Source organism: Phalacrocorax aristotelis, chromosome 25 (assembly GCF_949628215.1).
Source record: "Phalacrocorax aristotelis chromosome 25, bGulAri2.1, whole genome shotgun sequence".
In the NCBI taxonomy this organism is placed as follows: Eukaryota; Metazoa; Chordata; class Aves; order Suliformes; family Phalacrocoracidae; genus Phalacrocorax; species Phalacrocorax aristotelis.
Window position 1 is genome coordinate 878,120 of NC_134300.1, and position 23,674 is coordinate 901,793.

At 67.6% G+C, this 23,674-nt stretch overlaps 3 protein-coding genes across 5 annotated transcripts; all 3 read right to left on the bottom strand.

The window, feature by feature from the left end:
• Nucleotides 1-1,742: 1,742 nt before the first annotated feature.
• Nucleotides 1,743-4,600, bottom strand: SLC50A1 (solute carrier family 50 member 1). Of its 2 annotated transcripts, none has more exons than XM_075075052.1 (6): nucleotides 4,450-4,600; nucleotides 3,807-3,884; nucleotides 3,528-3,651; nucleotides 3,287-3,448; nucleotides 3,077-3,196; nucleotides 1,743-2,084 (listed from the first exon to the last, which is right to left on the bottom strand). In XM_075075052.1, exons 1-6 carry the CDS (start codon nucleotides 4,512-4,514, stop codon nucleotides 1,758-1,760), a joined length of 876 nt encoding a protein of 291 aa, XP_074931153.1. In that variant the 5' UTR covers nucleotides 4,515-4,600; the 3' UTR covers nucleotides 1,743-1,757. The 2 variants fall into 2 exon arrangements, with proteins under 2 accessions (XP_074931153.1, XP_074931154.1); XM_075075053.1 differs by lacking the exon at nucleotides 1,743-2,084 and adding an exon at nucleotides 2,170-2,738.
• Nucleotides 4,601-5,445: 845 nt separating this feature from the next.
• EFNA1 (ephrin A1) lies at nucleotides 5,446-8,777 on the bottom strand. Its single transcript, XM_075075057.1, has 5 exons — nucleotides 8,636-8,777; nucleotides 6,993-7,288; nucleotides 6,838-6,903; nucleotides 6,510-6,560; nucleotides 5,446-6,315 (listed from the first exon to the last, which is right to left on the bottom strand). The coding sequence occupies exons 1-5, from the start codon at nucleotides 8,734-8,736 to the stop codon at nucleotides 6,200-6,202; spliced, it is 630 nt and encodes a 209-aa protein (XP_074931158.1). The 5' UTR covers nucleotides 8,737-8,777; the 3' UTR covers nucleotides 5,446-6,199.
• Nucleotides 8,778-13,203: 4,426 nt separating this feature from the next.
• Nucleotides 13,204-23,388, bottom strand: EFNA3 (ephrin A3). Of its 2 annotated transcripts, XM_075075007.1 has the most exons (5): nucleotides 23,174-23,388; nucleotides 15,025-15,314; nucleotides 14,365-14,430; nucleotides 14,132-14,209; nucleotides 13,204-13,999 (listed from the first exon to the last, which is right to left on the bottom strand). In XM_075075007.1, exons 1-5 carry the CDS (start codon nucleotides 23,293-23,295, stop codon nucleotides 13,878-13,880), a joined length of 678 nt encoding a protein of 225 aa, XP_074931108.1. In that variant the 5' UTR covers nucleotides 23,296-23,388; the 3' UTR covers nucleotides 13,204-13,877. The 2 variants fall into 2 exon arrangements, with proteins under 2 accessions (XP_074931108.1, XP_074931109.1); XM_075075008.1 differs by lacking the exon at nucleotides 14,132-14,209.
• Between the last annotated feature and the right edge of the window lie 286 nt (nucleotides 23,389-23,674).

The window sequence follows — 23,674 nt, forward strand, 5'->3', positions numbered from 1 at the left end:
AGGTAGGGATGCAATGTGGTGAGGACAGGATTGGGCCTTGCCCCGCAGGCCCACAGCACTGGGTAGCACTGCGGGCAGAGCGCGTTCCTGGCTGCCCTTCAGATGTGGTTTGTACTGTCAGGTGGGACCTGGAGAAGACTCATCCCGGCCCCGCTGGCTGGTTTCCAGGGGAAGGAAGAGAGAGGCTGGCTGGGTGGAGCAGTCGGCGCAGCCTTTAAAATGCAGAGTACCCAGAGTTTGTGGTCTCCCCCAGCCTGCCAAAGCAGCTCAGCCCACGCCGGGGGGCTTCTCCTGCTCCTGCCAGCGCAGCAGCAGCAGCTGCTGTTTCTCTGCCCCCACCTTCATGGGCAGCAGCAGGCAGACATGCCAGAGCACCGCACCGGGCTTCTCTGGCAAGGGGGACGGGCGCCCTGCAGCGGAGGCGTCCCTGCTGTGGGCAGGGGGGCCCTGGCTGGCCTCTGTCTGGGGGTACCTGAGACCCGGTGCTGCAGGCCCGGCTGGAAGAGCTGCACGGCTGGTGGTGACGCATGCTGGGGCCTGCCTTCCTGGCAGCCGCCCCAGCTTCTTCGCATACCAGCCAAAGGACTTTCTTGTTTTTTAATTATCGGCTGCACATCCTTCTGCAAAAAGGAGCAGTTGGTATCATGAGGGAGGACTCAGGCTAATTAGCAGGAGCGACTAATTAGCCGTTTCCTGAGCAACAATGGCAGCTCAGAGCAGAGTGGGCAGCTCCAGCAGTCTTGCCTGTGTGCAGCTGTTGTGGGGTGGCACCACCCCAGATGTGGCAAAGTGGCACCTTTCTGGGGTAGGGACTGCAGCCCTCTGGGCTACTGATGGCCATCCAGGGGCTACTCACAGCCCTCCGGCAGCTCAGCAGGCAGCAGCACAGTGGTGGTGCCTTCCTGCACAGACACATGCCCTCTGTGGGCACTTGTGTCCCCGGGAGATGCTACCCTTGCCTGCGGCCCCATGCGTGGGGCCACGTCACAGCCACTCCTGCCAGCCACTCATGGCACGTGCCAGCCGGAGCGACCAGGCAGCAGCCAAGTTTCTGCCTGGTGCGTCAGCGGGGAAAGCTGTTCCTTCCCAAGGCGGTCAGTCCTCCAGCAGCGCCTTCGCCCAGGCTGGGAGCTGCACCCTGGTGCTGGGTGGGAGGAGCAGGGGGCTCCTCCCCGCTGGGAAACGGGGCTGCTGTGGCTGCGGGAGCAAACGTGGCCCTGGGGCAGAGACACCTGCAAGTGCAGGAGAGGGAAACCCTGGCTCCACAGCAGCAAGACGGAGCACATCCTCGCTGGGGCTGTGCACTGCAGCGTGGCAGGAGCTTGTCTTCCCCTTCAGCCACCGCTCTTGTCTCTGCCCCGTTCCTGCCGCTTGCCTCTGTATTGATTTTTTTCCTAGGCCACGTCGCGAGGTGTAAACGAGCGTCTGAGCTGTAGCACAGGCTCTGCCAAAGTCCTCGTCACCGCTTCCTTAATCCGGCCTGCGTCATCCAGGATAGAGGACCTGCCTGTGCAGATGGAGCTGCATGGACGGAGCTCCTCGCCCTGGGGTGGGGGGGGTGTCTCTTGTTTGGGGAGGGGGGAATTGAGTGTGTGTATTTTGTGTTTTGCAAGGCTCCAGCATGTGTTGTGTAATTTGGTCACCCAAACGCACTCCTCTGCGATGCACTTGCCTGATAACTTCATTCCAGATCACTGTTAATTTGTTAATCGAGTTTGGGGTCGATGCCAACAGCCGCCTGATTTGTGCACGCTCAATCATTGTGGTTTTAGTGAGGATTTTAATTGATTAGCAGTTTGCCAGTATGATGGGGGGGGGGGGGGTAGCAAGCCCCATGTCCAAGCTGCAGAAGTGACTTTTCTCTCCCTGGTGTCACCGGTGTCCCCAGGCTGCTGTTTGGGGGAGGTCAGAGCAGCCTCCCCAAGCAGTGCCGCCACCTTTGGTGTCCCCTCCCTGCCCCAACCCAGCCCTGTGCCTGCTGCCTTCCTGGGGCCAGAGCTGATGCTTCCTCGCTGTTGGGACGTGGGTGCTGCTGGAGGATGGTTTGCCGGAGCCCAGGGGATGCCAGGATGAGCTCCAGCATCCTGGGGACAAAGCAGCTGTGAGGACAAGAACTGTCCTGGCTTCAGCAGCCGGCACACCAGGAGGGAGGGGACAACAGCCAGGCGCTGCAAGAGTCTCTGATTTATTAAAAGGCACTTAAATTCATACAAAAGAGATGCAGGGCTGCCTGGCAGCCCCAGCCCAGCGCCGGGGCAGAGCCATGGGAATGGAAGACCATCTGGGGTCCCCAGGGACAGGTGGGGTGCCTGGGGACTTGGGGGAGGGTCTCCCAGCACCCTGAAGGCATTACTGAGACCAAACCAACCACCACCAAAGGACCAAGGGCTGGAGGGGCACCAGCAAGGGTGGACCACAGCGGCAGAGGCAGGAGGTGCCCTCCTGGGGCCCCGGCTCTGCCGGGAGTGGGAGGAGAATGGCAGCACTGTGGTATCACCTGGGGCTCGGCGGCTGGGGCCAGTCCACACTGGAGCAGACTGGCGAGGAAGGGGCGTTAGGTGCTGAGGGGATCCTTCATTGGTCCACAAGCAGGTGGGCACCTTCCTTGGGGTGGGGGTGGGGCTGGTAGAGACCTCTCAGGTGTGCAGGGGTCTGTAGGACTTGTCCCGGCCTGGCGGGTACCGCCAGAAAAGCCAGAACCGCATGACACTGGTGACGATGCCTGGCACGTTCGGGATCTGCGGGAAGACATGGTGGGGATTGGAGGGGGGTGCGTGGCTCTACCCGGCTAACGGTGCTGCTGCCCTCCCCCACTGTTGCTCCACCAGCCCGGTGTTGCCGGGGGCGATTTATTGGCCTTATACCATCTAATTAATTAAAATCAATACTCATCTTGCTGAGCCTAGTCACGGGCTCTGCTGTGTGACACACATGACGCTGGACGGGGGGGGGGGGGGCCGGCCCAGTGCCAACCGCTCAGCTGAACACCGTCGTGGGGGGAATGAGATGGGATTGTTTGGGACAGGACAGGATGGAACAGGAGAGCATCTTTTGGCCACCCACTGCCCCAACCCACCGTGATGTAGGGGTCGTGGAGCTGCAGGCCGTACAGTGTCCAGCTGGTGGAGGCCAGGAAGGTGGTGACAGTCAGGGGGAAGGACAGGCAGCACGTCGACTTGGTCCGGATAATCTTGGCCTGCAGAAACGAGTGTCAGGCTGGTCTCGGGCTGGGCAGCCCTGGTGCTGCCGCTGTGGTCCCCCCCAGCTGCCGCTCAGTCCCACACACCAGGTCTGCCAGCGGTGAGAGGTACATGCTGATGGTGAAGACGCTGCAGAAGAGCCCCAGGCGTGCCAGGCGCGTCCGCACATCAGCAATCAGGACGGTGAAGTAGCCATAGCCAGCGGCCAGCACAGCCAGGAGAAGCAGGCTCTGCAGCAGCACAGGGCGCTGGGGCAGAGAGGAGGGGGCTAATCAGGGCAAGGTCCCCTTCCATATCCCCCATCGACCCAGGCAGGCTGGCCCCCACCTTCGCGGGGCTGTAGTAGAGGTATGCCAGGATGTAGAGGGTCTGCAGGGTCGCCCCGATGATGTTGACAGTGATCAGCGTCCAGTCCTGCTTCAGGCAGCCGTAGCCCAGCCAGCTCAGGTTGCTGCAGGGCAAATGGCACAGGTGCTTGCTGCCACGGCCTGGGGGCTTCTGCCCTCCCCCACCGCCATGTAACCCCCCCCCCCCACCCCAACTGCTTGTGAAACACACCCCCTACACCACCACACCCCCCTTGCCCAGGGCTGGACCCCGCTGTACTTGACATCGGTGGTGAGGAAGGGCAGGAACTGGATGTTCTCCACGCTCTTGGTTGCCAACATCTGGCGCAGGTCAGACCTAGGGAGAGCAGGGGGGAGCAGCCTCCTGGGTGCCTGGCAATGGGGGTTGGGGGGTACAATCTTCGCAGCCAGCAGGTACCCCCCCAAACTGTGCACCCTGAAATACTCCTAGCCCACCCCACTGCACTTACGAACACCCGTCTTCCAGCCCCCACACCCTCAAGTCCCCCTTGCACCCCCAGACCCACCTGGCTCCCTGGCATCCTTTGCCTTCAGCCTTGTCACCCTCCAACCCCAGCCCCCCCAAACTGGCCCCAGCGCCTGCCACACTGCACCCCTCAATTCCTCTCCCGTCGTACCCCCTGAATTGGGCAGTGTGCCCCGCCTTGGACACCCAAAACCCTCCACACCGGCCCCACCACTGCACCCCCTGAACTGCTCCAGTGGCCTCCCCATTGCACCCCCCAACCCCCCCTGCCCCGGCCACATTGCACCGCCCGACCCGGCCCCAGCGCCCTCCCCATTGCACTCCCCCCAGGACCCCCCCTCACCCCCTCCATTGCGCCCCGGCCTGGCCCCGCCGCCCACCCCCCCCCCGTGTGCCCCCCCGCCCGGGCGCTCACAGGCCGGTCCCGAACATGGCGAGGGTGCAGGCCAGGCAGGCGGCGGCGAGCAGCGGCGGGGCCATGCCGGGCCGCGGCACCGGGCACCGGCGGGCAGCGGGGGCGGTGCTGCCCGCGCGCGCCGCGGCGGGGCGGGGCGGGACGCACTACCGGGGAGGGACCGGCCGCGACACCGGGCGTGGGGCGGAGGACAGCCTGCGGGGAGCCCCGCCGGGCCCAGCAGCCCCGACGCCACCGCGATGGGCAGGAGCCGGTCCCACGGGGCACCCCCCACGGCGAGCGGGCACCCCCGCCCCGGTGCCCCGTGTCCCCACTGCAGGACCCTGCACCCCTCAGAGCCCAGATTCCAGGGGCCTCATGGCCCCACCGGCCCAGGTCCCTGCATCCCTGGGGTCCCCCACCCCCAGACCCCCCATGCCCGCAGTCACACATCCCTCGGACACCAGTGCCCTCAGACCCCACCCTCCAGGACCCTGCACCCCAGGAGTGGGGGTGTGTGTTTCACACCTCAGGGGGCTCACATGCCCTGAAGTCCCACATTCCCAGATACCTCACATTCCCCATTCCCAGGACCACGTCCCCAGGAACCCACCCCCTCACTGGGGGTCCTGGGCTCCAGCTGGGCTGTCCCCCCCCCCCCCCCCCCCGGGTTGCTCTGGCTGTACCTCAGCATCCCCCCAGGCATCTGTCCCAGGACTGGAAGCTCATACCAGTGCAGTGTGGGAGAAGGGGGGGGTAAGAAACCAGACACACCCCCCAGGCCCTGGGAGGGCTTTGTGTCACCAGATAAAAACAACAGATAGAACCAGCCCCGCTGTGGCACTTTTCCACTTCAAAGCCCTGCGCAAACACTGGCCAATTAATTAATTAACCAGCACAAATGCCCTGCATGGGCCGTTCCTCCTTCCAAGGCCAGGCATGGCCAGAAGAGCCCATCCCCTTGATGTGGTGTACAGGCCCCTTGGCCACCCCCCCCCCGGCCCCAGGTGCTCAGCATAGTGTTTGTTATTTATTCAAGACAATCGTATAAAAACTCCCATAATAGAAATCTGTACAAACCAGGGCAGGCAAAACACCCCACACTGGGTGCTGCTGCAGGGTGCCCCTCCAGCACCGGGCAGAGGGGAGGGGAGGGGGAGGGCCAGGGTGGGGGCAGCTCTCGCCACCCCCATGCACAGCAGGATGAAGGATGGGGAAGGGGCACAGCACAGTGGCAAAGGGGGTGTTCCCTACAGCCCCACTGCCAGGCATCTTGAGCACATCCAGGCTCTCAGAGCCAAGGGACCATAGCCCCAGGGCACTGCCGCAGTGAGTGCCGGTGGCATCCGGTTGGCCACAGGGCCAGCACCATGTCCCTGCCTGCAGGACATGTCACAGTCTTAGCCCGCAGCAGGGAGAGACCCAAGGGCTGTCCTTGGGCGAGCCCAGCTCCTGGGGCAGGGGTGCCAGCCCCCTGATCCCCTTTAGTCCAGGGCACACAGCCTCTCCAGCCCCAGGCTCACGCTGCCTCCAGCTGCTGAGCGCATCCTGCCTGTGAGGGCCAGGGGGAACTGGGGTAGCCTGAGGGCTTCGGCTGCTCAGCTCAGCTTCGGGCCCCTCTGGCCCAGTAATACTGACAAATCCTTTCCTCGCCCAGACATACACAGGCAAGGCCGCTCCAAGCATGTGTGAGGACCACGGGGGTCCCGAGCATCCTGGCTCCATCCCCAGCGGCTGCAGCCTTGGTCCATCCAGGCACAGGGCACGTGGCTCACAGCCCCTGCGGCACCAGGAGGGGCAGGAGGAGGCTGATGAAAGTGAAGGGACTGCTGCCCCTCATCGCCGAGTTCTGCCCCACGCTCCTCAGCACGTGTGCAGCTGCATCATCTGCAGGGAGAGAGGAGCTGTGAGCATCCCTGAGAGGTGCTGTGCCCCACACCAGCATTGCATCAGCCCATGCAGGGGCTGCCACCCACCCCGCTGCCCAATTCCCCCCAACAGAGCAGCTGGCCTCAGCCTGGCTCTCCTGCCAGCCCCATGGCCACCCGGACCCGTCTGCCTGCCTGCAGCCACCAACCTACCTGCCTGGATCCTCCCCTTCTGGGTAGAGGCAGGGACAGGCGGTGCCTGAGCTGCAAAGCAAACACAGGGTCAGGCTAGTGAAGGGCAGCTCCCCCGACCTCCCCCCCGCAGACAGGTTTCACCAAGGGCCATCCCCCTGCAGCCACCAGCACCTTCCCAGCAAAGCTGCATGCACCCACACCCCAGGGCTGGCAGGGGGCCACAGCCTGGCCATGACTCAGCTCAGGAAAGGCCGAGTCAGGCACCAACAACAGTGGGAGCAGGAAGGGGGGGGGGCTTGGGTGGCATGGGGGGGGGCGGGACCCAGAGGGTCTGGGCAATACTCACTGCCTTTGCCAGCTACGGTCACCTTCAGCTTCAGGCACGCTTCCCCATGGTGGTGAATGGGCTTGGCTGCAAGGGAGGATGTAGGTTAGCAGGGGGTGGGGTGGGGGGAAGCCCAGCAGGGACCCCAGCCCCACAGCAGACCCGTGAGCACTCACAGATGTAGTAGTAGCTGTGCCCCTCCTTGAACTCCTTGCCCAGCGTGAAGGGGGTGAAGCGCTGGAACTTCTCTGAGAACTTCTCGGGGCCATGCAGGGCGCTGGGCTTGTTACACTCCCAGCGGATTTGCTCCTTGGAGCGGGGTTTGCAGGCCTGGTACTCCTCGAGCTCCACCAGGTACAGGGTGTAGCGCTCCATGGCGCGGGGGTCCACGCTCCCCTCCTCATAGTGTGGGCAGATGATGTCCAGGTAGTCGTTGAGACGCACCTCTACCGCATAGTCACTCCACAAGAACCTGTGGCAGGACGGAGGTGTGGGGTCAGCTCCAGCAGGGAGAGGCTTGGGGGGGGCTCCCCCTTCCCCTGCACCCCCAAATCCCCCACACAGATTAACAAGGCCAAGGGAGAGCAGCCTCATGCCCAGATCAGCTCCTCAGAGCCCATAACAGGCAACCTTTGGTCCACCCTTCCCCGCGCAAATCCCAGCAGCACCCAGGCTGGCTCTGGGAGGAAAACACTCCCAGACTAGTCCCACACACACGGCTGGTAAGCGCACCCCTCTTCCAGCACTCCCCCGCAGCCGGGGAGCAGGGAGGGGACCTGCTGGGATGCACACCCTGCCCGTCCCAAACCTCCCAGAGCCAGGAGGCATCGGCAGCTCCGGCCCATGGGGCAGCCGGCCCAGCTCCAGCACCTGCTGCTCCCCACATCTCACCCAGGGGTGGGGGATGGACTCACAGCCAGCCAGGGGCCTTTGCGGGGTGCCGTCACCTCGCTGGCTGCGGCGGCCCCGGGAAGGCCCGGCAGCCGTTGGTGCCAGCCCTGGCTCTCAAAACCCTGCAGGACCCATCTCTCCCGGGGGGAACACCTCTACAGCCTGGAGAGGTGGCGCCCAGTGGGGGAGGCGCCCCTACAAGCCGCGGGGGGCATCATCCAGGCCATGGGGCACCCCTAAAGCCGGGGGGGGGAGCCACTCCTACGGTCTGGGGGGGGGGGGGCGGTGCCTTGGGTAGCATCCCTACAACCAGGGGGGTCATGGCACCCCTATAGCTTGGGGGGGACTGATACCTGGGATGGGGTCACCCCCGCAGCCCCAGCCAGTCCCGGGGGCCAGTGCCTGGGCACAGCCGGGGGGGTGGGTGGTGGGGGCCGGTCCCGGCCAGCCCCCCCCAACCCCCCCCCCCGCACATCCTGCCCAGGCGGCGGGAGCCGGGGCCAGCCCCGTGTTTGTCAACACGCTTCCCTGTGCCCCGGCGCCGGGGCTGGCGCCGCGCCACCCCCGCGGGGAAGGAAGAGGCCTCGCTCCCGCTCGGCCCTGGGAACGGAAAGGCCCCCCCCGGTCCCCCCCCAGCCCACACCTGGACCGGCCGCGCCGCTCCCCGGGACCGCCCCGCCGCGGCTCAACACTGGCCCTGCCGAGATTGAACACCGGGCTCGACCCCCACCCCCAACCTCGATCCGCCCCCGCCAGCCCCTCGGAGGCTCCGTCCCTGCCGCCCACCCGGGACAAAGGCCGCCGAGGTGGGGGGGGGGGGGGGGGGGGGGGGGGGGGGGGGGGAGGGAGCGGCGCCGTCCGCGCCCTCGGGGCCGCCGTGTCCCGGTCGGGGGGGGGGGGGGGGGGGGGGCGGGGGCGCGGCACTCACCGGGGGTTGGAGCTGTTCCAGAAGACGGTGTGGCGCTCGGCCGCCGCCGCCCAGCACAGCCCCAGCCCCAGCAGGGCCAGGGGCACCCACCGCCGCTCCATGCGCTCCGCGGGGCACGCTCCGCCGGGCCGGCGCCGCGCCCGGCCCCCGCCTTAAGTACGGCCCCGCCGCCGCCCCGCCCGCCCGCGCCCCGCCCCGCGCCCCGGGGCCGAGACACAACAACAACACGGGCAGCCCGGGGGCGGGGCGGAGGCCCCACGCGCGACCGGCCCCACGCGCGGGCCTCCCCCACCCACCCACCCCATGGCGGGCGCTCCGGGGGGCGGGATGCGGGGGGCCGGGGTGGTGCTGGGGTGCAGGTCAAGCCCGGTGGCACCACCAGCCGTGGTCCTGCGTGTGCGTGGTGCGGGGTCACCCCGGCTGCGGCGCGGGGGTGATGGGTGATGATGGGCTGAGACCCGGCCTGTATCCCGCGGGAGGCGGTGTGAACCTGCGGGGCTCGGGGCATAGGGTCCCAGCCGTCCCCTCCTTGCCCGGGGGGGGGGGCAACAGCTGGCGGTGGGGTCCAGGTGAGAGGGGGGACCCCACCAGGCCCCTCCCAGCCGTCACTGTGGGAGCCCCCTTATCTAAGGTGCTGGGGGCCATCAGGAGCCCCTGGGCAAGCGGGGCCTGGGGAGCTGCGGTGACCGCCAAGAAGGTGCTGGAGTCCAGAAGGGGCTGGGGGTGGCAGGGTCCCTCCTTCTCCCCCTACCCTGATCCCAGGACTTTTGCTCCAGCACCACACAAACCCTGTGTGTGCCCTGCTCCGCTCCCCGCTGCTCTCTGTTTGCTCGATATTGTGAAATTCCCCCCGTGACCCCTGGCACGGGGTGGGGGGCTGCGGGCGCAGCGGGCATGTTGCCGGCTGCCTGGCAGGGAGTGCAGCGGCTCGCTATCTGCTCCCATCTGCCCTCAACACCGATCCATCCTTGTTAAGCTCGGCGGAGAGATGCTTCGCCGCCGTGTTGTGAAGTGATAACTCAGCCGCATTTGCAAAACAACTTTCTCTTGTTTATTACATAATGATCCATTGATTGTGGGTAATGTTGCATGCCCGCCGCTGCAGCCGTGCGAGGAGCGCTCCCCTGGCACGCTGGAGGGGCTCGGGCAGGCGCCGGCACCGCGGCTGTAACCGGAGAGCGGCTGCCGGCTGCGGCAGCCGAGGGCTCCCACCAGGCCTAGGCTGTAGGGCTGGGTGCCCTATGTCCCACCCGCATCCCCTGTGTCCTCCCCAGGTCCCAGCCTGTCTCCCCACCCTTGGCTCCTGCTGGAGGGGGATCCACTTCTTCCCTTTCATCCTCCCTCGTTGCGGCCAGGCCTGACATCATCCCCTGCACCTTAATGACTGTGCAAGGCCTCCTGCTCCTGGGAAGCCAGCGCTGCCGTGGCTTGTACAGCAGAGCACCTCCCAGGAACCCCCCTGGGGCCGCAGCTTGCCAGGATCAGAGAGCCGGAGCGTGGCATGTGCAAGCCGTGGGGATGGGCACAGCCGGGTGGTAGTGGGAGCCAGTCAGCACTGCAGCTGCTTTGCTCCCCGGGGTCCCGGCGTCGCCCCAGTGCTGCCTCCACCAAGACACAGACAGGCTGTGCCTGTGCTGGGTGCCTGGGGAAACCAAGGCAGGGAGCAGTGATGGGGGGGCCTGTGCAGCCTGCCCGAGGCTGTCCCCCCTGTCAGGGCTGGTGCAAACCCCAGGGGCGATGAGCTTCCTGGAGCACCACCCTGAATCCGTCCCATGGGACTAGGATGTGGTACCCAGCACCGCTGGCTGAGGGGCTCCCCTGTCTCCCCACTGTGGCCCCCAGCCCCAGGTCAGGGCACATGCCGACAGGGTCCAGTCTCAGCGTCACTGCCCTGCCTGGCCTGCAGCAAAAGGGCAGTGCCTGCATCGGTGGCTGGACTGGGGGAGGAAGGACAAACACGTGTCCCCTGCTGGGGACAACCGGAGGGACAAGCTGGGGCTGGAGGGTGCCCTGTTACCTCCCCATGCTGGATCACCTGGGCTTGATGTTGAGGGACAAGCCACGGCCAGGATGGGCTGACCGTCAGGGTGGGCAGCGCCCCGTGCAGGATGGGCGCCCACCCTCAGCAGCACCAGGGTGCTGGCGGTGGTGTGCACATGCACACGGTCACGACCATGCTGCCTGGTGCGTGTGGTACCGGGGACCGCCCCCAGTGACCTGGGGTCAGGGTCAGTACCCATGCAGGCAGGGCTTCTGCTGCACTGGCTGCAATTTGCAGGACAAAGGTGAGCCCGTTTCATGCCATAAATGCTCACAGCAGAGTACCATGGGGCAGGCGGGGCTGGCCAGAGGCCGCCGAGCTCGTGGCAAACTATTTATTGTTTCTGAGCTCGGGACACCCAGGTGCGCCCCAATCCCTGCCTGGGCTGACATCACCGGTCGCGAGGCTGGTGGAGGAAGAGGAGCCGTCCAGTCCGCGGCCAGGAGCAAAGGCCGCAGTGACGTGCTGCGCCGGCTGCGTGCAGCCTGGCAGGTAGGCACAGCCTGACGCCAGGCTGCGCGTGGCAGGGGCAGATCCACATCCCCGAGGCTGGCTGGCCACGCCAGGCCCTCACGCGTTTGGCCGGAGAGCGGGATGCACCCGGCCCTGCCTACGGAGGACAGATGCTGCCGCGGGGTGATGCAAAGCCTCGCGCCACACGGCCGGTCCAGGCGCACACCCCTTGCCCAGAGCCAGACCTGCTGCTGGGGCTGTGGAAGCCCCCCCAGCACCCAGGGGGCACCCAAGCCCCAAGGCTAGGGTCCCAACAAGAGCTCCCCCCTGCCTTGGGGCAGCAGGGCTTGAGGATCCCCCATACCAGAACCCCAGGAGTCTTCCAGCTGGTCCAGGCTGCCCCTGGCACGCTGCGCCCTGCCCGAGGGCACGCAGTGGAGCAGGGCCGGGTGGCCAGTCCCCACCAACCTGGCGGTGGTGCCGCACACCCACCAGAGAGCGGTGCCAAGGTCGAGGCAAGCGGCAGGAAGGATTTTGCAAGCGGAGCTTGCTGTGCTGCGCGGGGGCAGCTGACTCAGTCCCTCGATCCCCCCCCCCCCCCGCGATGCACTGGCCAACAGGGCTACAGCAGGCTCCCCCCAGCCCACCCGGCTGCGTGCCGCCGGTGCAGCCATGCACCATGCATGGATGGGGGCTGGGGCTGGTCCCCGTTAGCCAGCGTCTGGGGGGATACGACCCTCGGCAGCGCTGGGCGATGTTGCCCCGGCCGGGGCCTGGCCATGCCACACAGCTCCAGCCTGGGCTTGGCAGCCAGGTGCTGGGTGGCACCCCAAGTCCCCCGGGAAGGGGGCCCAGGGCAGGTCCCTGGCCCCACAGGGAGCCAGGCCTGTGGGAGCAAAGGGGGAGGACATGGGGAGCCCGGCGCCTGCCGGGAGCACTCGGTGGACCCGTCTGACAGGTTCACCAACTCTTCCCGCACCTGGACAAGCCTGGGCCGGCGAGACGCCGAGCCACCGCCCAGCAGTGCCTGTCGGGGTGGAGGGAGCATGGCCGCCCCACCATGATGGCTGTGGGAGCCCCGACCAAGGCTGTGTCCACAAGAGGTCTGTCCCTACCAGGAGAGGGGCCACAGCCCCCCCCAGTCCCAAGCTGCCTCAAAGGGAGAGTGGCTGCCCTCCTCCTGGGGGCACCTGGAGCCCCCCAGCCCAGTGGGATGCAGGGTCAGGACCCACACGGCTGCTCCCCTGCACCTGCTGGGGCTGTGGGGTGCCAGCCATGGGGCTGGGTGCACCCTACTCCTCCATAGCCCCTGCAACACCCCCCAGGTGTGCCCCCATCCGCAGTGGGTCCCTGGGAGCAGCCTTCTCCCCTCCCATCCCCTTGCCTCGCTGGAGGCACCGGGGGAGAGCTGAAGGTGTCCCCCCGCGCTGTGGGAGCTGCCGCACAGACAGGCGTGTGCCAGATCCCCCCAACGCCGGCAGGAGCTGGCATGCCCGGCGGAGCCAGACGCACCGGTGGGGGTGATGCGATGTGGGAATTCCCACAGGGCCCCGCGCACATCGGGGTGCCCGCCCACGGCCGCTTGCCCCGCGCAGCTGGCAAGGATGGCGAGGAGGGCTCTCCTGCGCCCGCTCCTCCCTGCGCTGCTCCCCGCCACTGCCCCCCAGCATCCCCCAGGGACCCCAGGGATGTGTGCCAAGGGCCCTGCTGGCAGATCCATACTGCCCTTACCTGCGAGCGCTGCCTGCCATCTGCGCTTTGCCGTCCTCCTGCGGGCAGCTCGGGGTCCCTGCCGCGTGCTCCGTGCCGGCGCCGGGGGTCAACGGAGAGCAGAGCCAGTGGGAGGAAGGGAGGAGCGCCCCGCAACCCCCTGGGGTGACCCCGCTGCCAGCAGTGCTGAGCCCATGACTGGAGCTGTCAACGCCTGAGGCCAGAGAGGTGGGTGGCGTGGTGCAGGTCAGCACCTGGTGCTCGCTGCCCGCGCTTGACCCCCACCCTGGCCAGAGCTCACCACACCAGCGGGCAGGGGTGGCCGGTGGCGGACTGGGAGCGCTGCATGCTGCTTTGACAGGGGTTGGGTTTTTTTTATCCTTTTATTATTTTTTTTTTAATAGACTAAGAGCAGAATATGAAAATCACCAGCCAAAGCACTTGAAAAAAAGGTTGAGTTTGTTTCTTTGTTTTGTTTTTCCCCAAAAAGTGTCTGTGCGTTTGCATAGGTCAGGTCTTCACGGAAGACGAGGAAAATCCAACACGTTCACCTATGTACAAGCCAGCCCGGGGCCGGCACCGCTGCCTATGGTACAGTATAGATATATCTATATAGTCACTCTCTGTACAGTATGTATAGATCTCTATGTAGGTATGTACAGGCTGCCCGGCCCTGGGGGTCCCTGCCCTCACTGGGCTCCCCAGTCCAGCACTGCCCCCCAGGCCGCAGGGCACCGGGTGGGCTGCGGGCAGGACTGCGCTGTGGGACGGCGTCGGCGGAAGGTGCGGCGCACACGGCAGCACCAAGCCGCGTCCTCGCAGGTGCGGCCGCAGCCATTGGCGGGGCGGGGGGAGAGTCCCAGCTGGGATCGGCGCGTGCCGTGGCCCCCTGCCCCATGGGGCGGCTCTCCAGGCAGGGGGGCGGCGGTGCGGAGGGGCCAGGCGGTCCCACGATGGTTTCCCGCTGGCTCTCGTGAGGGGTGGCAGGTCGGGGGTCCCCACTTGGTGGAGCTGCACTGGCCGGGCCTGCGCCAGGAGCTAGGAGGCCAGCAGCGTCATGAGGAAGAGCGCGGCAGCCACGGCCAGGGGCAAGTGTTCCCGCTTGGGGCTGGTGCCGCTGATGCTCTTCTCCAGCTTGGGCATCTCCGGGTTGAAGTTTTCTGTGGGGAAGAGTGAGAGGGTGAGGGTGGCACCGAGGTGGCCCTGAACCCCCACCCCGCGGCTGGGGCTGCCCTGTGGGCGGCGGCAGGGGGGACGTGGCACTGCGGGGCCGGGGGCTCTGCCCGACTCACCCAGGTCCTCGATCTTCACCTCGGGCCGCAGGGTGAACTGCGGCAGGGTGGGCGCCAGCTTCTCCCCAGAGTGCGACGCTGCAAGAGGGAGAGAGGGGAGGGGAGAGTCACACTCTCTGGATGCCTCATGCTGCAGCCCGCCCCCCACCCGGGAGGGATGGGGGATCCCCCCGGCAGGTCACGCCGCCCCCCCGCTCGCCTGCAGCCCCCAGGGCGGGTACAGGGGTACTTACTGGAAGCACAGCACACAAACACCTTCATCTTCAGGCAGGCCCGGTGGTGGTTGTGCGTCGGCGTGGCTGCAAGGCAAGAGCGGGCTGGGGTGGCTCCGGAGCGGGTGACCCCAGCCCCAGGCACCCAGAGGCTCAGCAAGCTGCTACCCGCTGGGTCTGGGCATGTTGGGGTCCGGCCCTGCCTGGGGGTGTGCTCCAGGCTGGGGGATGCAGCAGCACCCTCATCCTGCACCCTGAAGCTGGATCTGCATCGGCAGCCCCCCAGCACCCCAATCCTACATCAGCACCCTGATTTTTTCACCTGCATCAGCACCCCCTGAACCCTCATACTGCATCCTTCATCAGCACCCCCTGCATCCCCACACTGCACCAGCACCACCCCACACATCCCCATCCTGCTCTTCTGCACCCCCATCTTTCCCCATGCCCCCATCTCACACCCACATGAGGACCCCCCACCCTCAACCCTCCCCACACCCCCCTTCCACCCCACACCCATATCCCTGAGGCCAGGGTGCCCGCTTCTGGTGGGAGGGCTGCAGCCACCCAGCTGGGGGTGCAGGGGGACCAGCTGAGGTGGGAGGCAGGGGACCCAGCCGGGAATGGGAGGGATGGGGTTGGGGGGTTTCCCACCAGGTCCCACCACTGCGCCCCACGTACAGATGTAGTAGTACTCCTGCCCCGCGCGGAACTCGTAGCCCAGCGAGAAGGCGCTGTAGCGCTGGAACTTCTCCGAGAACTTGATGGGGCTGTGGGGCGCGTGGGGCCGGTTGCACTCCCAGCGCTTGAAACCCTGGCTGGTGTTGCAGGTGTGGTAGCCCTCCGCGTTCACCATGTAGAGCACGTACTGCTCCAGCCTGTGCTCAGGCACCGAGGCGTTGTAGTGCGGGCAGTAGATGTCCAGGTAGTCGTTGACATTCACCTGCACTGTGTAGCCCTCCCGCCGCAGGCTGCAAGGGAAGGATGGGATAGCCAGGTCAGAGACACCCCCTGCACCTTCCTAAATGTGAGCCTCTCCTTGAACGGGACGTGGATGCTGGAGAACGGGCGGGTTCCAGAGCACAAACCCCAGGGGGCAGCAGTATCCCCCGCTCAACCTCTATCTGGAGCCCCCCAACACCTGGGACCCCTGCACAACCTCAGCCCCGCAGACACGCAGTGTGGGTGAGACATCACCGCCTCGGAGGGTGCAGGCTGGCCTGGGGTCGGAGGGACGCTGCTGGAGACGGATACTATGGGTGCCAAGGCACATGCACAGGTGGGACACCTGCAAGAGCATGGGTGCATGAGACTGCACTGCTGGGTCCTGCAGGGAACATCCCAGCTGCCTTGAGGGGACAGACACAGCAGGACAGACCAACCCAGCCATGGGACTGATGGACACCAGGGCCCCGAAGGCACCGGGGACCCTGTGGGACGCAGCCCCTGGTCCTCGCTGCGCAGCTTTGGGTGTGCAGGAGGGGCACGGGGCCCCAGAGCTCCCCAGCTCCGGCAGCCTGCAACCGACCCACCGCGGCTGCCCACCATGGCCCCAACCCGCCACGCGCCGCAGCTCAGAGAGAGGATTTCTCACCCTGCTCTGGCTAATCCCGTTAGTTCGTTAATGCCGTAAAGGGTGGCCCTGGGGGAGCCTCATTTACATTGATTAGGAGCAGCAATCCCCTCAGATCCACTCAGGAGAGGCTCCGCTGGCTCCTAATCCGCGCCCGATGGAAATCCCGGCCGCGGTAATCCTCGCCGCCACGCTGACCCACTGCTCCTGCCAATTAATTACGAGCCAGCACTGTGAGGTGCTGGCTCTGCACCGAGCTGCCGCGGCAGCACCAGACCCCAACCGGACCTCGCTCCACCGCCCGGCTCAGCAGCAGCGGTGCTCCCCTGCACTGCACCACTGCGGCCCCTGCACCCCACTGCGTTGAGGGTCCCCTCGCCAGGCTCCCCCAGGACACGGACCGCAGTGGCACATGTGGCCGGGCTCCCCTGTGTGGTGCATCGCTCGGGCTCGGGGCCCCTTTCCCCGCCTGTCAGGGCAAACCTGGGTCCACTCACCCCTGACCCAGCACTTGGGGTCCAGTCACCCCACGGGGGGTCCTGCCACCCCTCCTTCGGGGCCCTGCCCACAGCAGTGCCGGCCTCCTGGGGTCTCCCTGGCAGGGCTGGGCAGGCAGGGCCACACGTGCAGACACCCCCCCAGCCTGCCCAACTGCCCCGGTGCTGTTTGGGGAGCCCTGGCACCCTCCCAGGGCCTGTGGCACCCTGGCATGCAGCGCCCCAGAAGCCGGGTGCTGGAGAGAGAACCAAAGTGGGCCCCAAGCAGCACCACCTCCTCAGCCAGGGCTGCCACTGGCACCGGGGGCTGTGGGGGGGGCTGAGGGCAGATCTCGTCACCTGTGGGGCAGGGAGTGTAGCCCCACGCGGCACCTCCCTCACCACGCAGCCGCTATTCCCCAGCCCAGCCCAGCACCCGTCGGCCGCCGGGCAACTCCTCCGCCAGCAAGGTGCTGAGGCAGCCACCCTTGCTCCGTGGGGCGCCGGGACCTTTCATCTTCCCCCTTTGATGTGGTGGGAAGAAGGGGGAGAAAAAGGATTGTTATTAAAGAAATGGCCCCGAGGAGAAAATTGCAATTAACTCCACGCGGGACGCGGGGCTGGGACGCCAGCACACTCCAGCCCAGCTGCCCCACACCGGGGCAGGCACCAGCAGCCGGTGCTCGCTGTGGCCAGGCTGTGGCCGTGCTGGGGGAGCGAGGGGCCGGAGGAAGCTCAGCCCCAGGGATCGGCCTCGAGTCTCTGCGCCCTATGGAAGCAACACCTGGCTTCAACTCCTGCCATGCCAGGAGAAACCCTGTCCTGGGGTGCTGGGGAGCTGTAACCCCCCCCTTACCCTGCAGCACCCAGCACTGAGGCACGCCCCTCGCCCGCCGGGACCCCGCTCTGGGCCTCATTAGGAAGTACGGCTCCTAGTAAACAGCCTCACTAACAAGCACTGCCCCATGTGGCACCGAGGTCTCCCCTGGGCTGAGGCACACCAGCACTACAATGGGGAGGTACAGGGGACCCCGGGATTGTGCGGCCAGGGCTGGCAACCCTGCTCCCCATGGCGGCGAGCCCACGGTCATCAATGGCCATCATGTGCTGAGAGCTTGCAGGCATCAGAGCATCGTCACCAGCTGGGAGGGGCTGGAGCACAGCCCCACACAGGCAGAGCCACAGGGCTACCACGACCCAGGGCACATCCAGGGGACTCTGGCAGCAGCTTCGGCCACGACGCTGCATCCCCACCACGCTTGGCTCCTGCAGGGTGCCCGCCAGCCCCATGGGCGCAGAGCAACATCCCACAAAGCTGGATGCCCCCAAATCCTGGCAGCCCCAATACCATCACCGGAGCACCCTGAGCTCTTCCTGCTGCACCGTCCAGCAGCGGAGGGCAGGCAGAACTGCATGCCCTGCCCAACCCCAGCAGCAGGCAGGGAGCCCACAGGCCCTGCTTTCAGCCAGGAGGATGGGAACAGACACCCAGAGCGAGGGTCTGAGTCTCCTTTCTCACTGGCACCCACCCCAGAGTGGGCACAGTCTGCCCAGTCCCTGCCAGCCCCCGCAGCTGTCTGGAAGCCCCAGCAACAGGCAAGCTGGGTCAGGGTGGACCCCCTGGCCTCCTGGGCTCCGGCAGCCGTGGTGCAGCTGGTGGGGCATGGTGGGCTCCAGCAGTGCCCGAAGGGTTAAGCGCAGGAGCAGAACGGGCAGCATCACTTCTGCACGACTGCATTTTTAGAGCAGGGCTTTGCAAAGCAGTGGTACCTTCCAGCAGCCTGTCGGTGCTGGGCAGACGGATGTCCGCTGGGCAGATGGATGTCCCCTGGCAGAACTGTCCCAAGCACAGGCTGGGCTTAGTGCCCACCAGCCTTGCACCGGCGGGACCCTGGCTACCTGGCAAGCTGCAGCCACTGGTGAGCTGGGCGGCCGCTCCACTCCCATCTGCTGCGATAAATCTGGGCTGAGCGCCGCACGCTCGCTCATACACTGCTTGGGAGCGCCTGGTGCACTGCAGCACGCCCCGGCGGCAGCGGCATCGGGGGGACCAGACCCCCACCCGGACCCCTGTGCTGTGGAGGCTCATCCCCACAGCACAGGAAAGGCCTGGAGGACAGTGGGGCCAGAGCTGGGCTCAGCATCCCAAAATGGTGGTGACAGCGGTGAGGACTGGGGCAACACAGGGCACCCCCCGATGCAGGTGACAGTGTGGTGCCACCTGCACTGGGGGCCAGGGCAGACTCCCCCCTCCAGCCCAGCTGAGCCATTTGTCTGGCTCCAGCAGCTTCGCCCTTTTGGCACATGCAGGGCTCATCGATCAGCCGGGGAACAAAAAAGCGCCATTTATTTACGCGGTCCCCTTCCTGTCACCCCGTGTGACAGCGAGAGGTGAAGGCACATCGATCCCTGGGGCTGGTCCTGCCCGACAGACGGAAGGATGGACAGACAGACCGACTGCCTGCGCCCACCGCTCAGACAGCTGGGCGGCTTGGCCCGGCCCCCCCGTGCTAGCCCTCCCCACGCAGGCAGTGCTGCACAGTCACGGCGCCCAGACGGCCGCGCACACGCGCGCTGGCTCGGCAGACAGCGCCTGCGATGCAGCCCACGCGCACGGGTGGCACGGCACGGCCCCCCCATCCTCCCCCCAACACGCCTGGCGCAGCCGTGAGGTGCGGGCACAAAAGGCATCGCCAGCACATGGCGTCCCCAGGGCCATCTCCCCACTTGGAAAACTGGGGCTCCTGGCGAGACAGGGGCTGCTCCCCTGGGATGTGGTGGTGGGTGAACGGGCCGTGGTGCCACGGGGCAGTGCCCACCCCGGGGCAACGGGCACAGCCCTCCCCGAGCACACCGGGACCCCCAGCGCTGCCCTACAGGTGCCCCCGCATCCCCCCCGTCACTATTGACGGCCACACGATCCCTTTAATCCCCGCTAAAGCCCGTACATTCCTGCTTTGCTAACAAGATCAATGAGGTTTCTAATTGGGTTTTAATTAAACCATCAATCTGCAACCAGTGACTCAATTACTAGCCTGGGCAGGAGTGGGTGGCCCCAGCCCTGTTGCACCCCAGGACAGGCCCTGCACCCTGACGCCGCGGCCCCTTCTCCCATGGGAACCCCGCAGGCCCTGGCCGTGCTGCCGGGGCTCGGTGCTGCCTGGCGTGGTGACTCACGGGGCACGGCACCCTCTGCCCCTGGGCAACAGCTCCCGCCAGCGCCACAGCCGGCACCCACACGTGGCCGAGGGCTCTGTGCCCCACAAGGACCAGCCTGAGGGGCACGGCTGTGGGGCGGGGGGTGATGGAGCCCCCCACCCCACCGAGGGATGCCACAGTCGATGGGGCTGGGTAATTAGTTGCTGAGAAGTGTAATCACCACCTTCCCCACCTCCAGCCCCGCAGCGGGGTGGGGAACTGCCCCTCGTCGGGCACAACTGCCCCGCACCCCACAGCACCTCCTGCTGGATGCCCCTGGGACCCGCCGGGGTGGGTGGGGGTCCTCCTGCCACAGGCGACACCATCCCCAGCCCTGCGGGTGCAAGCAGATGTGATGGAGAGATCCAGCACAGCCCTGGTGTTGGGGTCCAGCAGCGCAGAGGACCCTGGAGTCTGGGCACCCCCAGGCCTCCCTGGTGGGCACAGAGTGGGAACGCGAATCCTCTCCCATGTGAGATGCTCCCCTGGGAGAGGCTGCTCCACACAAGGGCTCTCGAGAGCCCGCTCCAGCTCTCGCCGCCTGGAACACAAAGTCAGCCAGATAAAAGCTGCCTTGAAGAGGCGAGTGTGGCAGCAGCGCTCGGGGGATGGGGGGGCCGCACACAATGCTCCCCGCGCACAGGTGGGCTCTGACCCGCCTGCCTCAGCCAGGTACCAGCACCCCATGTACCCCCCTCTCACAGTCACCCCGCTCTGCCCCCTCCACAACACCCGGCACCCCGAGGCCTCAGGCACCAGCGCCCGCGGTACCCGCACTGGAGCCAGGGGCACAGCATGGCTCACCCCAACGTGCTCTGGGGGGCTCCTGGGGGCCACAGCGTCACGGGGAGCTGCAGTGGCTGTGCCCATGCACGGGGACAACCCTCAGCATCCAGGACACCCAGCGGGGAGGCAGCATCCCATGTGCACCAGCACGCTGGGGCCTGGCTTGGCTGGGGACACCCCTAGGAGCCCCCAGCCCCACGCCATGGGGCACCCCAGGAACACAGCCCCCCCGAACAGCATTGGATGGGACGCAGCCGCCTTGTACCTTTGCCCCGTGCCACCATGCCTGTTTCCAGCAGGACTTGGGAGCAGAGGGCAGGGACTGGACAAAGATTGTCCTGCACTCCCGGGACTCAACAGCTGCCACTGACAGAGACGGTGGGACAGACAGACAGACAGCACAGCCAAACCAACAGCCTGGCTAAGCAGGAGCAGGTACCTGCATTCCTGAGCCTCAGATCCCACCTTTGTGCCTCCCCTGAGCTTTGCCATCAGCACCCCGAATCCACTGCAGGAGGGGTGCTCTGCCTGCTTGGTGGCCCTCCCTGGCCCCCTGGCACCACCAGCCATCCCCTGCGACAGCTGGGGAACGGCAGGAGCCCAGCCACGGGCCCAAGGGAGAAGAGCTGCTGCCAGCTCCCCAAGGCACCACCAGCACCCCGGGTGCTGCGGGTGGGCTCCGCAGGGCAGCCCCTCGCCCCATCCTCCCACCGAAGGGAGCCACGGGAGCACCTGGGGTGGCATGGCAGGAGATGCAATAAATTTCTGGGGTGCCTGGTGCAGCCCCAGAGGAGTGGCCCACAGCCGAGCCCGCCGGCACCCCCTCCTCCCCGGAGAGCCCCGCGGGACCACGCAGGGCTTGTTTATTGCTCTGATTGCAGCGGGGTTGCTGGGATTTGCAGGCTGCGGCCCAGGGAGCCTAATTCCCCCCATAATTTATCTAACCCAGACACTTTGCTGCGCGGCTATAATTGCGGCCGAGCTGCCGCACTGCCTAACAATAAATATCAGCGCTCCAGAGTCCCTGGGACACATCTCTGCCGCAGCCGCCCCCACCGCGTCGCCCGTGCCCTGAGCCGGACGCTCACAGCCGCGCCAGAGACGTGTGCACAGCGGGTGCGGGCGTCTGGCTGCGACACCCCCGGCTTGGCACGGTGGGGGCACTGCCGGTATCCCCTCCGCCCTGTCCTTCGGGAGGTGCTGGGGCAGCATCGGGTCACGGTGCACGGTTGCAGGCGATGGTGTGGGGAGAAGCGGCCCCTTGGTCGCAGCGGGGCGAGGGTGGGGGCACAGGGCTGTCACACCCACTGAGGTCCCAGCAATGTCACAACACAGGGACGAGGCCGGCGGGCAAGTGGGGTCTGTCCAGAGGAGCGGGGCACGGGGGGGATGCCCAAGCCCAGTGGGGTGAGCCGAGAGCCTCGCCATTGTGCTGCGCCTCGGCACGTTGCACACACGCACAATTTATGGGGCCCAGGCTTCCGCCTGGCAACACAATCTCAATGGGAGGGGATGGAGCTGCTGGGGGGATGCTCCCTCCCTGCACAAAGGGGTGCAGGGTGGGGGGAGCCCGCGGGACCCCCGGCACCAGCGGGTACCAGGGGATGCTCCGTCTGGGTGCACGTCCCTGCCACACCCCTGAGCGCTCGCACCGGCAAGGGAACGGGGAGATGGGCGATGGCAGCGGGTGCAGCTCCCCGATCCCTGGGGAGGGGTCCACGGACCCACCGCGGACTTGCACCACCCTCCTTCCCGGGAGGAGCCCAGCCCAGCCGTGCCCATAGCCGCCCCACAGCCGGCGCGGTGGCCGTACCAGCACCAAATGTGGGGGCCACGCACCCCACGCAGCTCCGGGTGGGAGAGAACAGGGCGCAGCCCCCGGCACGGGGCATGCGGGAGCTGCTGCGTGTCCGTGACCACCGACCGCCCGGGCTCCCGGCGGCTCCGCTCCCGGCGGCCGTGGGCGCGACGGCAGTTCCCACATCTCCGCTCGCAACCCCCCGCCATCGCCCCCGCACACCCGCCGGGAGCCCCCGGACCCGCCGCCCTCGGCTGCAGCCCCGGTGATGGCACCGCTGCCCGCCGGAGCGGGTGGGGGGGCACCCCTCGAGCTCCCCCCGCCGCGCCGCCGGTGCCGCTCCCGCGCCCAGACAGGCGAAGGGCGCGTCTGGCGGCGGGGGCGCCGCAGCGGGACCCCCTGCCCGGCCCGCCGCACCGGGGGGAGGGGGGGGCGCCAAGCCGTGCCCTTCCCGGTGCCCGTCGCGGGGCGGGTCAGCGCCATCAGGGAGGGGTGGTCCCCGGTGCCACCGACCCACCCGTGCCCACACCGAGCCCCGCTCCAGCGGCGAGATCGACCTCGCCGGTGTCCGCGCCCCGCCCGGCAATGCGGCCCCGGGGCCCCGAGCCGCCGCCGCCGGTCGAGTCGGGCCAGCCGGGCGGCTGCCCCCCCCCCCCCGCCGAGCGGCGCCCGCCTCCGCGGGCAGGGCGAGGTGCGCGGGGCCGGGAGGGGCAGCGCACCGGCACCGGGGGGTCCCGTAGCCCCGCCCGCACGGGGGCGCCGCGCGGACACCGGCACCGGGGGGGTCCCGCAGTCCCGGCGCGCGCGCGCCCCCGGCCCGGTGCCCCCTCCCACCCCCGCCGCTGCGCGCATCCTTCAACGCGATCCCCGGCGCGCCCCCGCCGCGTCCTTCCCGGCGGCGCCCCCCCGCCCCGCCCGGCCCCGGGGACACCCCCGCCACCTCCCGGTGCCTGTACCGGCGGCCTCCCCTGCGCGGCCCGGCGCCCGCCCCGCACTCACTGCAGGTTGGAGCTGTTCCAGTGCACGGCGTGCCGGTTGCCCAGGGCCCCCGGCGGCCCCCGGCCCGGCAGCAGCAGCAGCAGCGGGAGCAGGGGCAGGAGCACGGGCAACCGAGCAGCCATCCTACCGCCACCGCCGCGGAGCCCGCCGCGATCCCAATGAATGGAGAACCGAGCCGGAGCCGCCCGCGCCCCGCGCCCCCGGCGCCCAGCTCCGCCCCGCGCGCGCCCGCCGCCGCACCCCCGCGCGCGCGCCTGCCGCCGCCCCGGGCCCGCCTGCACCGGCACCAGCACCGGCACCGGCACCAGCACCGGCACCGGGTGGCGGGGACCGGGCTTGACTGCGGGTCCCCGCGAGTGGGGGCACCTGGGCCGGGTCCCACCGGGATCAGGTGCCACCGGGCTTGGGGTCTCACCAGGCCCCCCCGCAGGTGGGGGCGCCGGTGCTGGGTCCCACTGACATTGGGGTCTCCCTGGGTGGGAGCAGTGGGGCTCGGGGCAC

What these genes read in the sequence shown, in the direction of transcription:
- SLC50A1 (XM_075075052.1), bottom strand. Translation starts at nt 4,514, where the DNA reads ATGGCCCCGCCGCTGCTCGCCGCCGCCTGCCTGGCCTGCACCCTCGCC. An exon ending in TCTCACCGCTGGCAGACCTG is followed by an intron (nt 3,197 to 3,286) that starts GTGTGTGGGACT and finishes TCGTTTCTGCAG; the next exon opens with GCCAAGATTATCCGGACCAA. An exon ending in TCCACGACCCCTACATCACG is followed by an intron (nt 2,085 to 3,076) that starts GTGGGTTGGGGC and finishes CTTTGTCCCCAG; the next exon opens with GATGCTGGAGCTCATCCTGG.
- EFNA3 (XM_075075007.1), bottom strand. Translation starts at nt 23,295, where the DNA reads ATGGCTGCTCGGTTGCCCGTGCTCCTGCCCCTGCTCCCGCTGCTGCTG. An exon ending in GCAGGAGTACTACTACATCT is followed by an intron (nt 14,431 to 15,024) that starts GTACGTGGGGCG and finishes CTTGCCTTGCAG; the next exon opens with CCACGCCGACGCACAACCAC. An exon ending in GTTTGTGTGCTGTGCTTCCA is followed by an intron (nt 14,210 to 14,364) that starts GTAAGTACCCCT and finishes TCCCTCTTGCAG; the next exon opens with CGTCGCACTCTGGGGAGAAG.
- EFNA1 (XM_075075057.1), bottom strand. Translation starts at nt 8,736, where the DNA reads ATGGAGCGGCGGTGGGTGCCCCTGGCCCTGCTGGGGCTGGGGCTGTGC. An exon ending in GCACAGCTACTACTACATCT is followed by an intron (nt 6,904 to 6,992) that starts GTGAGTGCTCAC and finishes CCTCCCTTGCAG; the next exon opens with CCAAGCCCATTCACCACCAT. An exon ending in GAAGGGGAGGATCCAGGCAG is followed by an intron (nt 6,316 to 6,509) that starts GTAGGTTGGTGG and finishes CTCTCCCTGCAG; the next exon opens with ATGATGCAGCTGCACACGTG.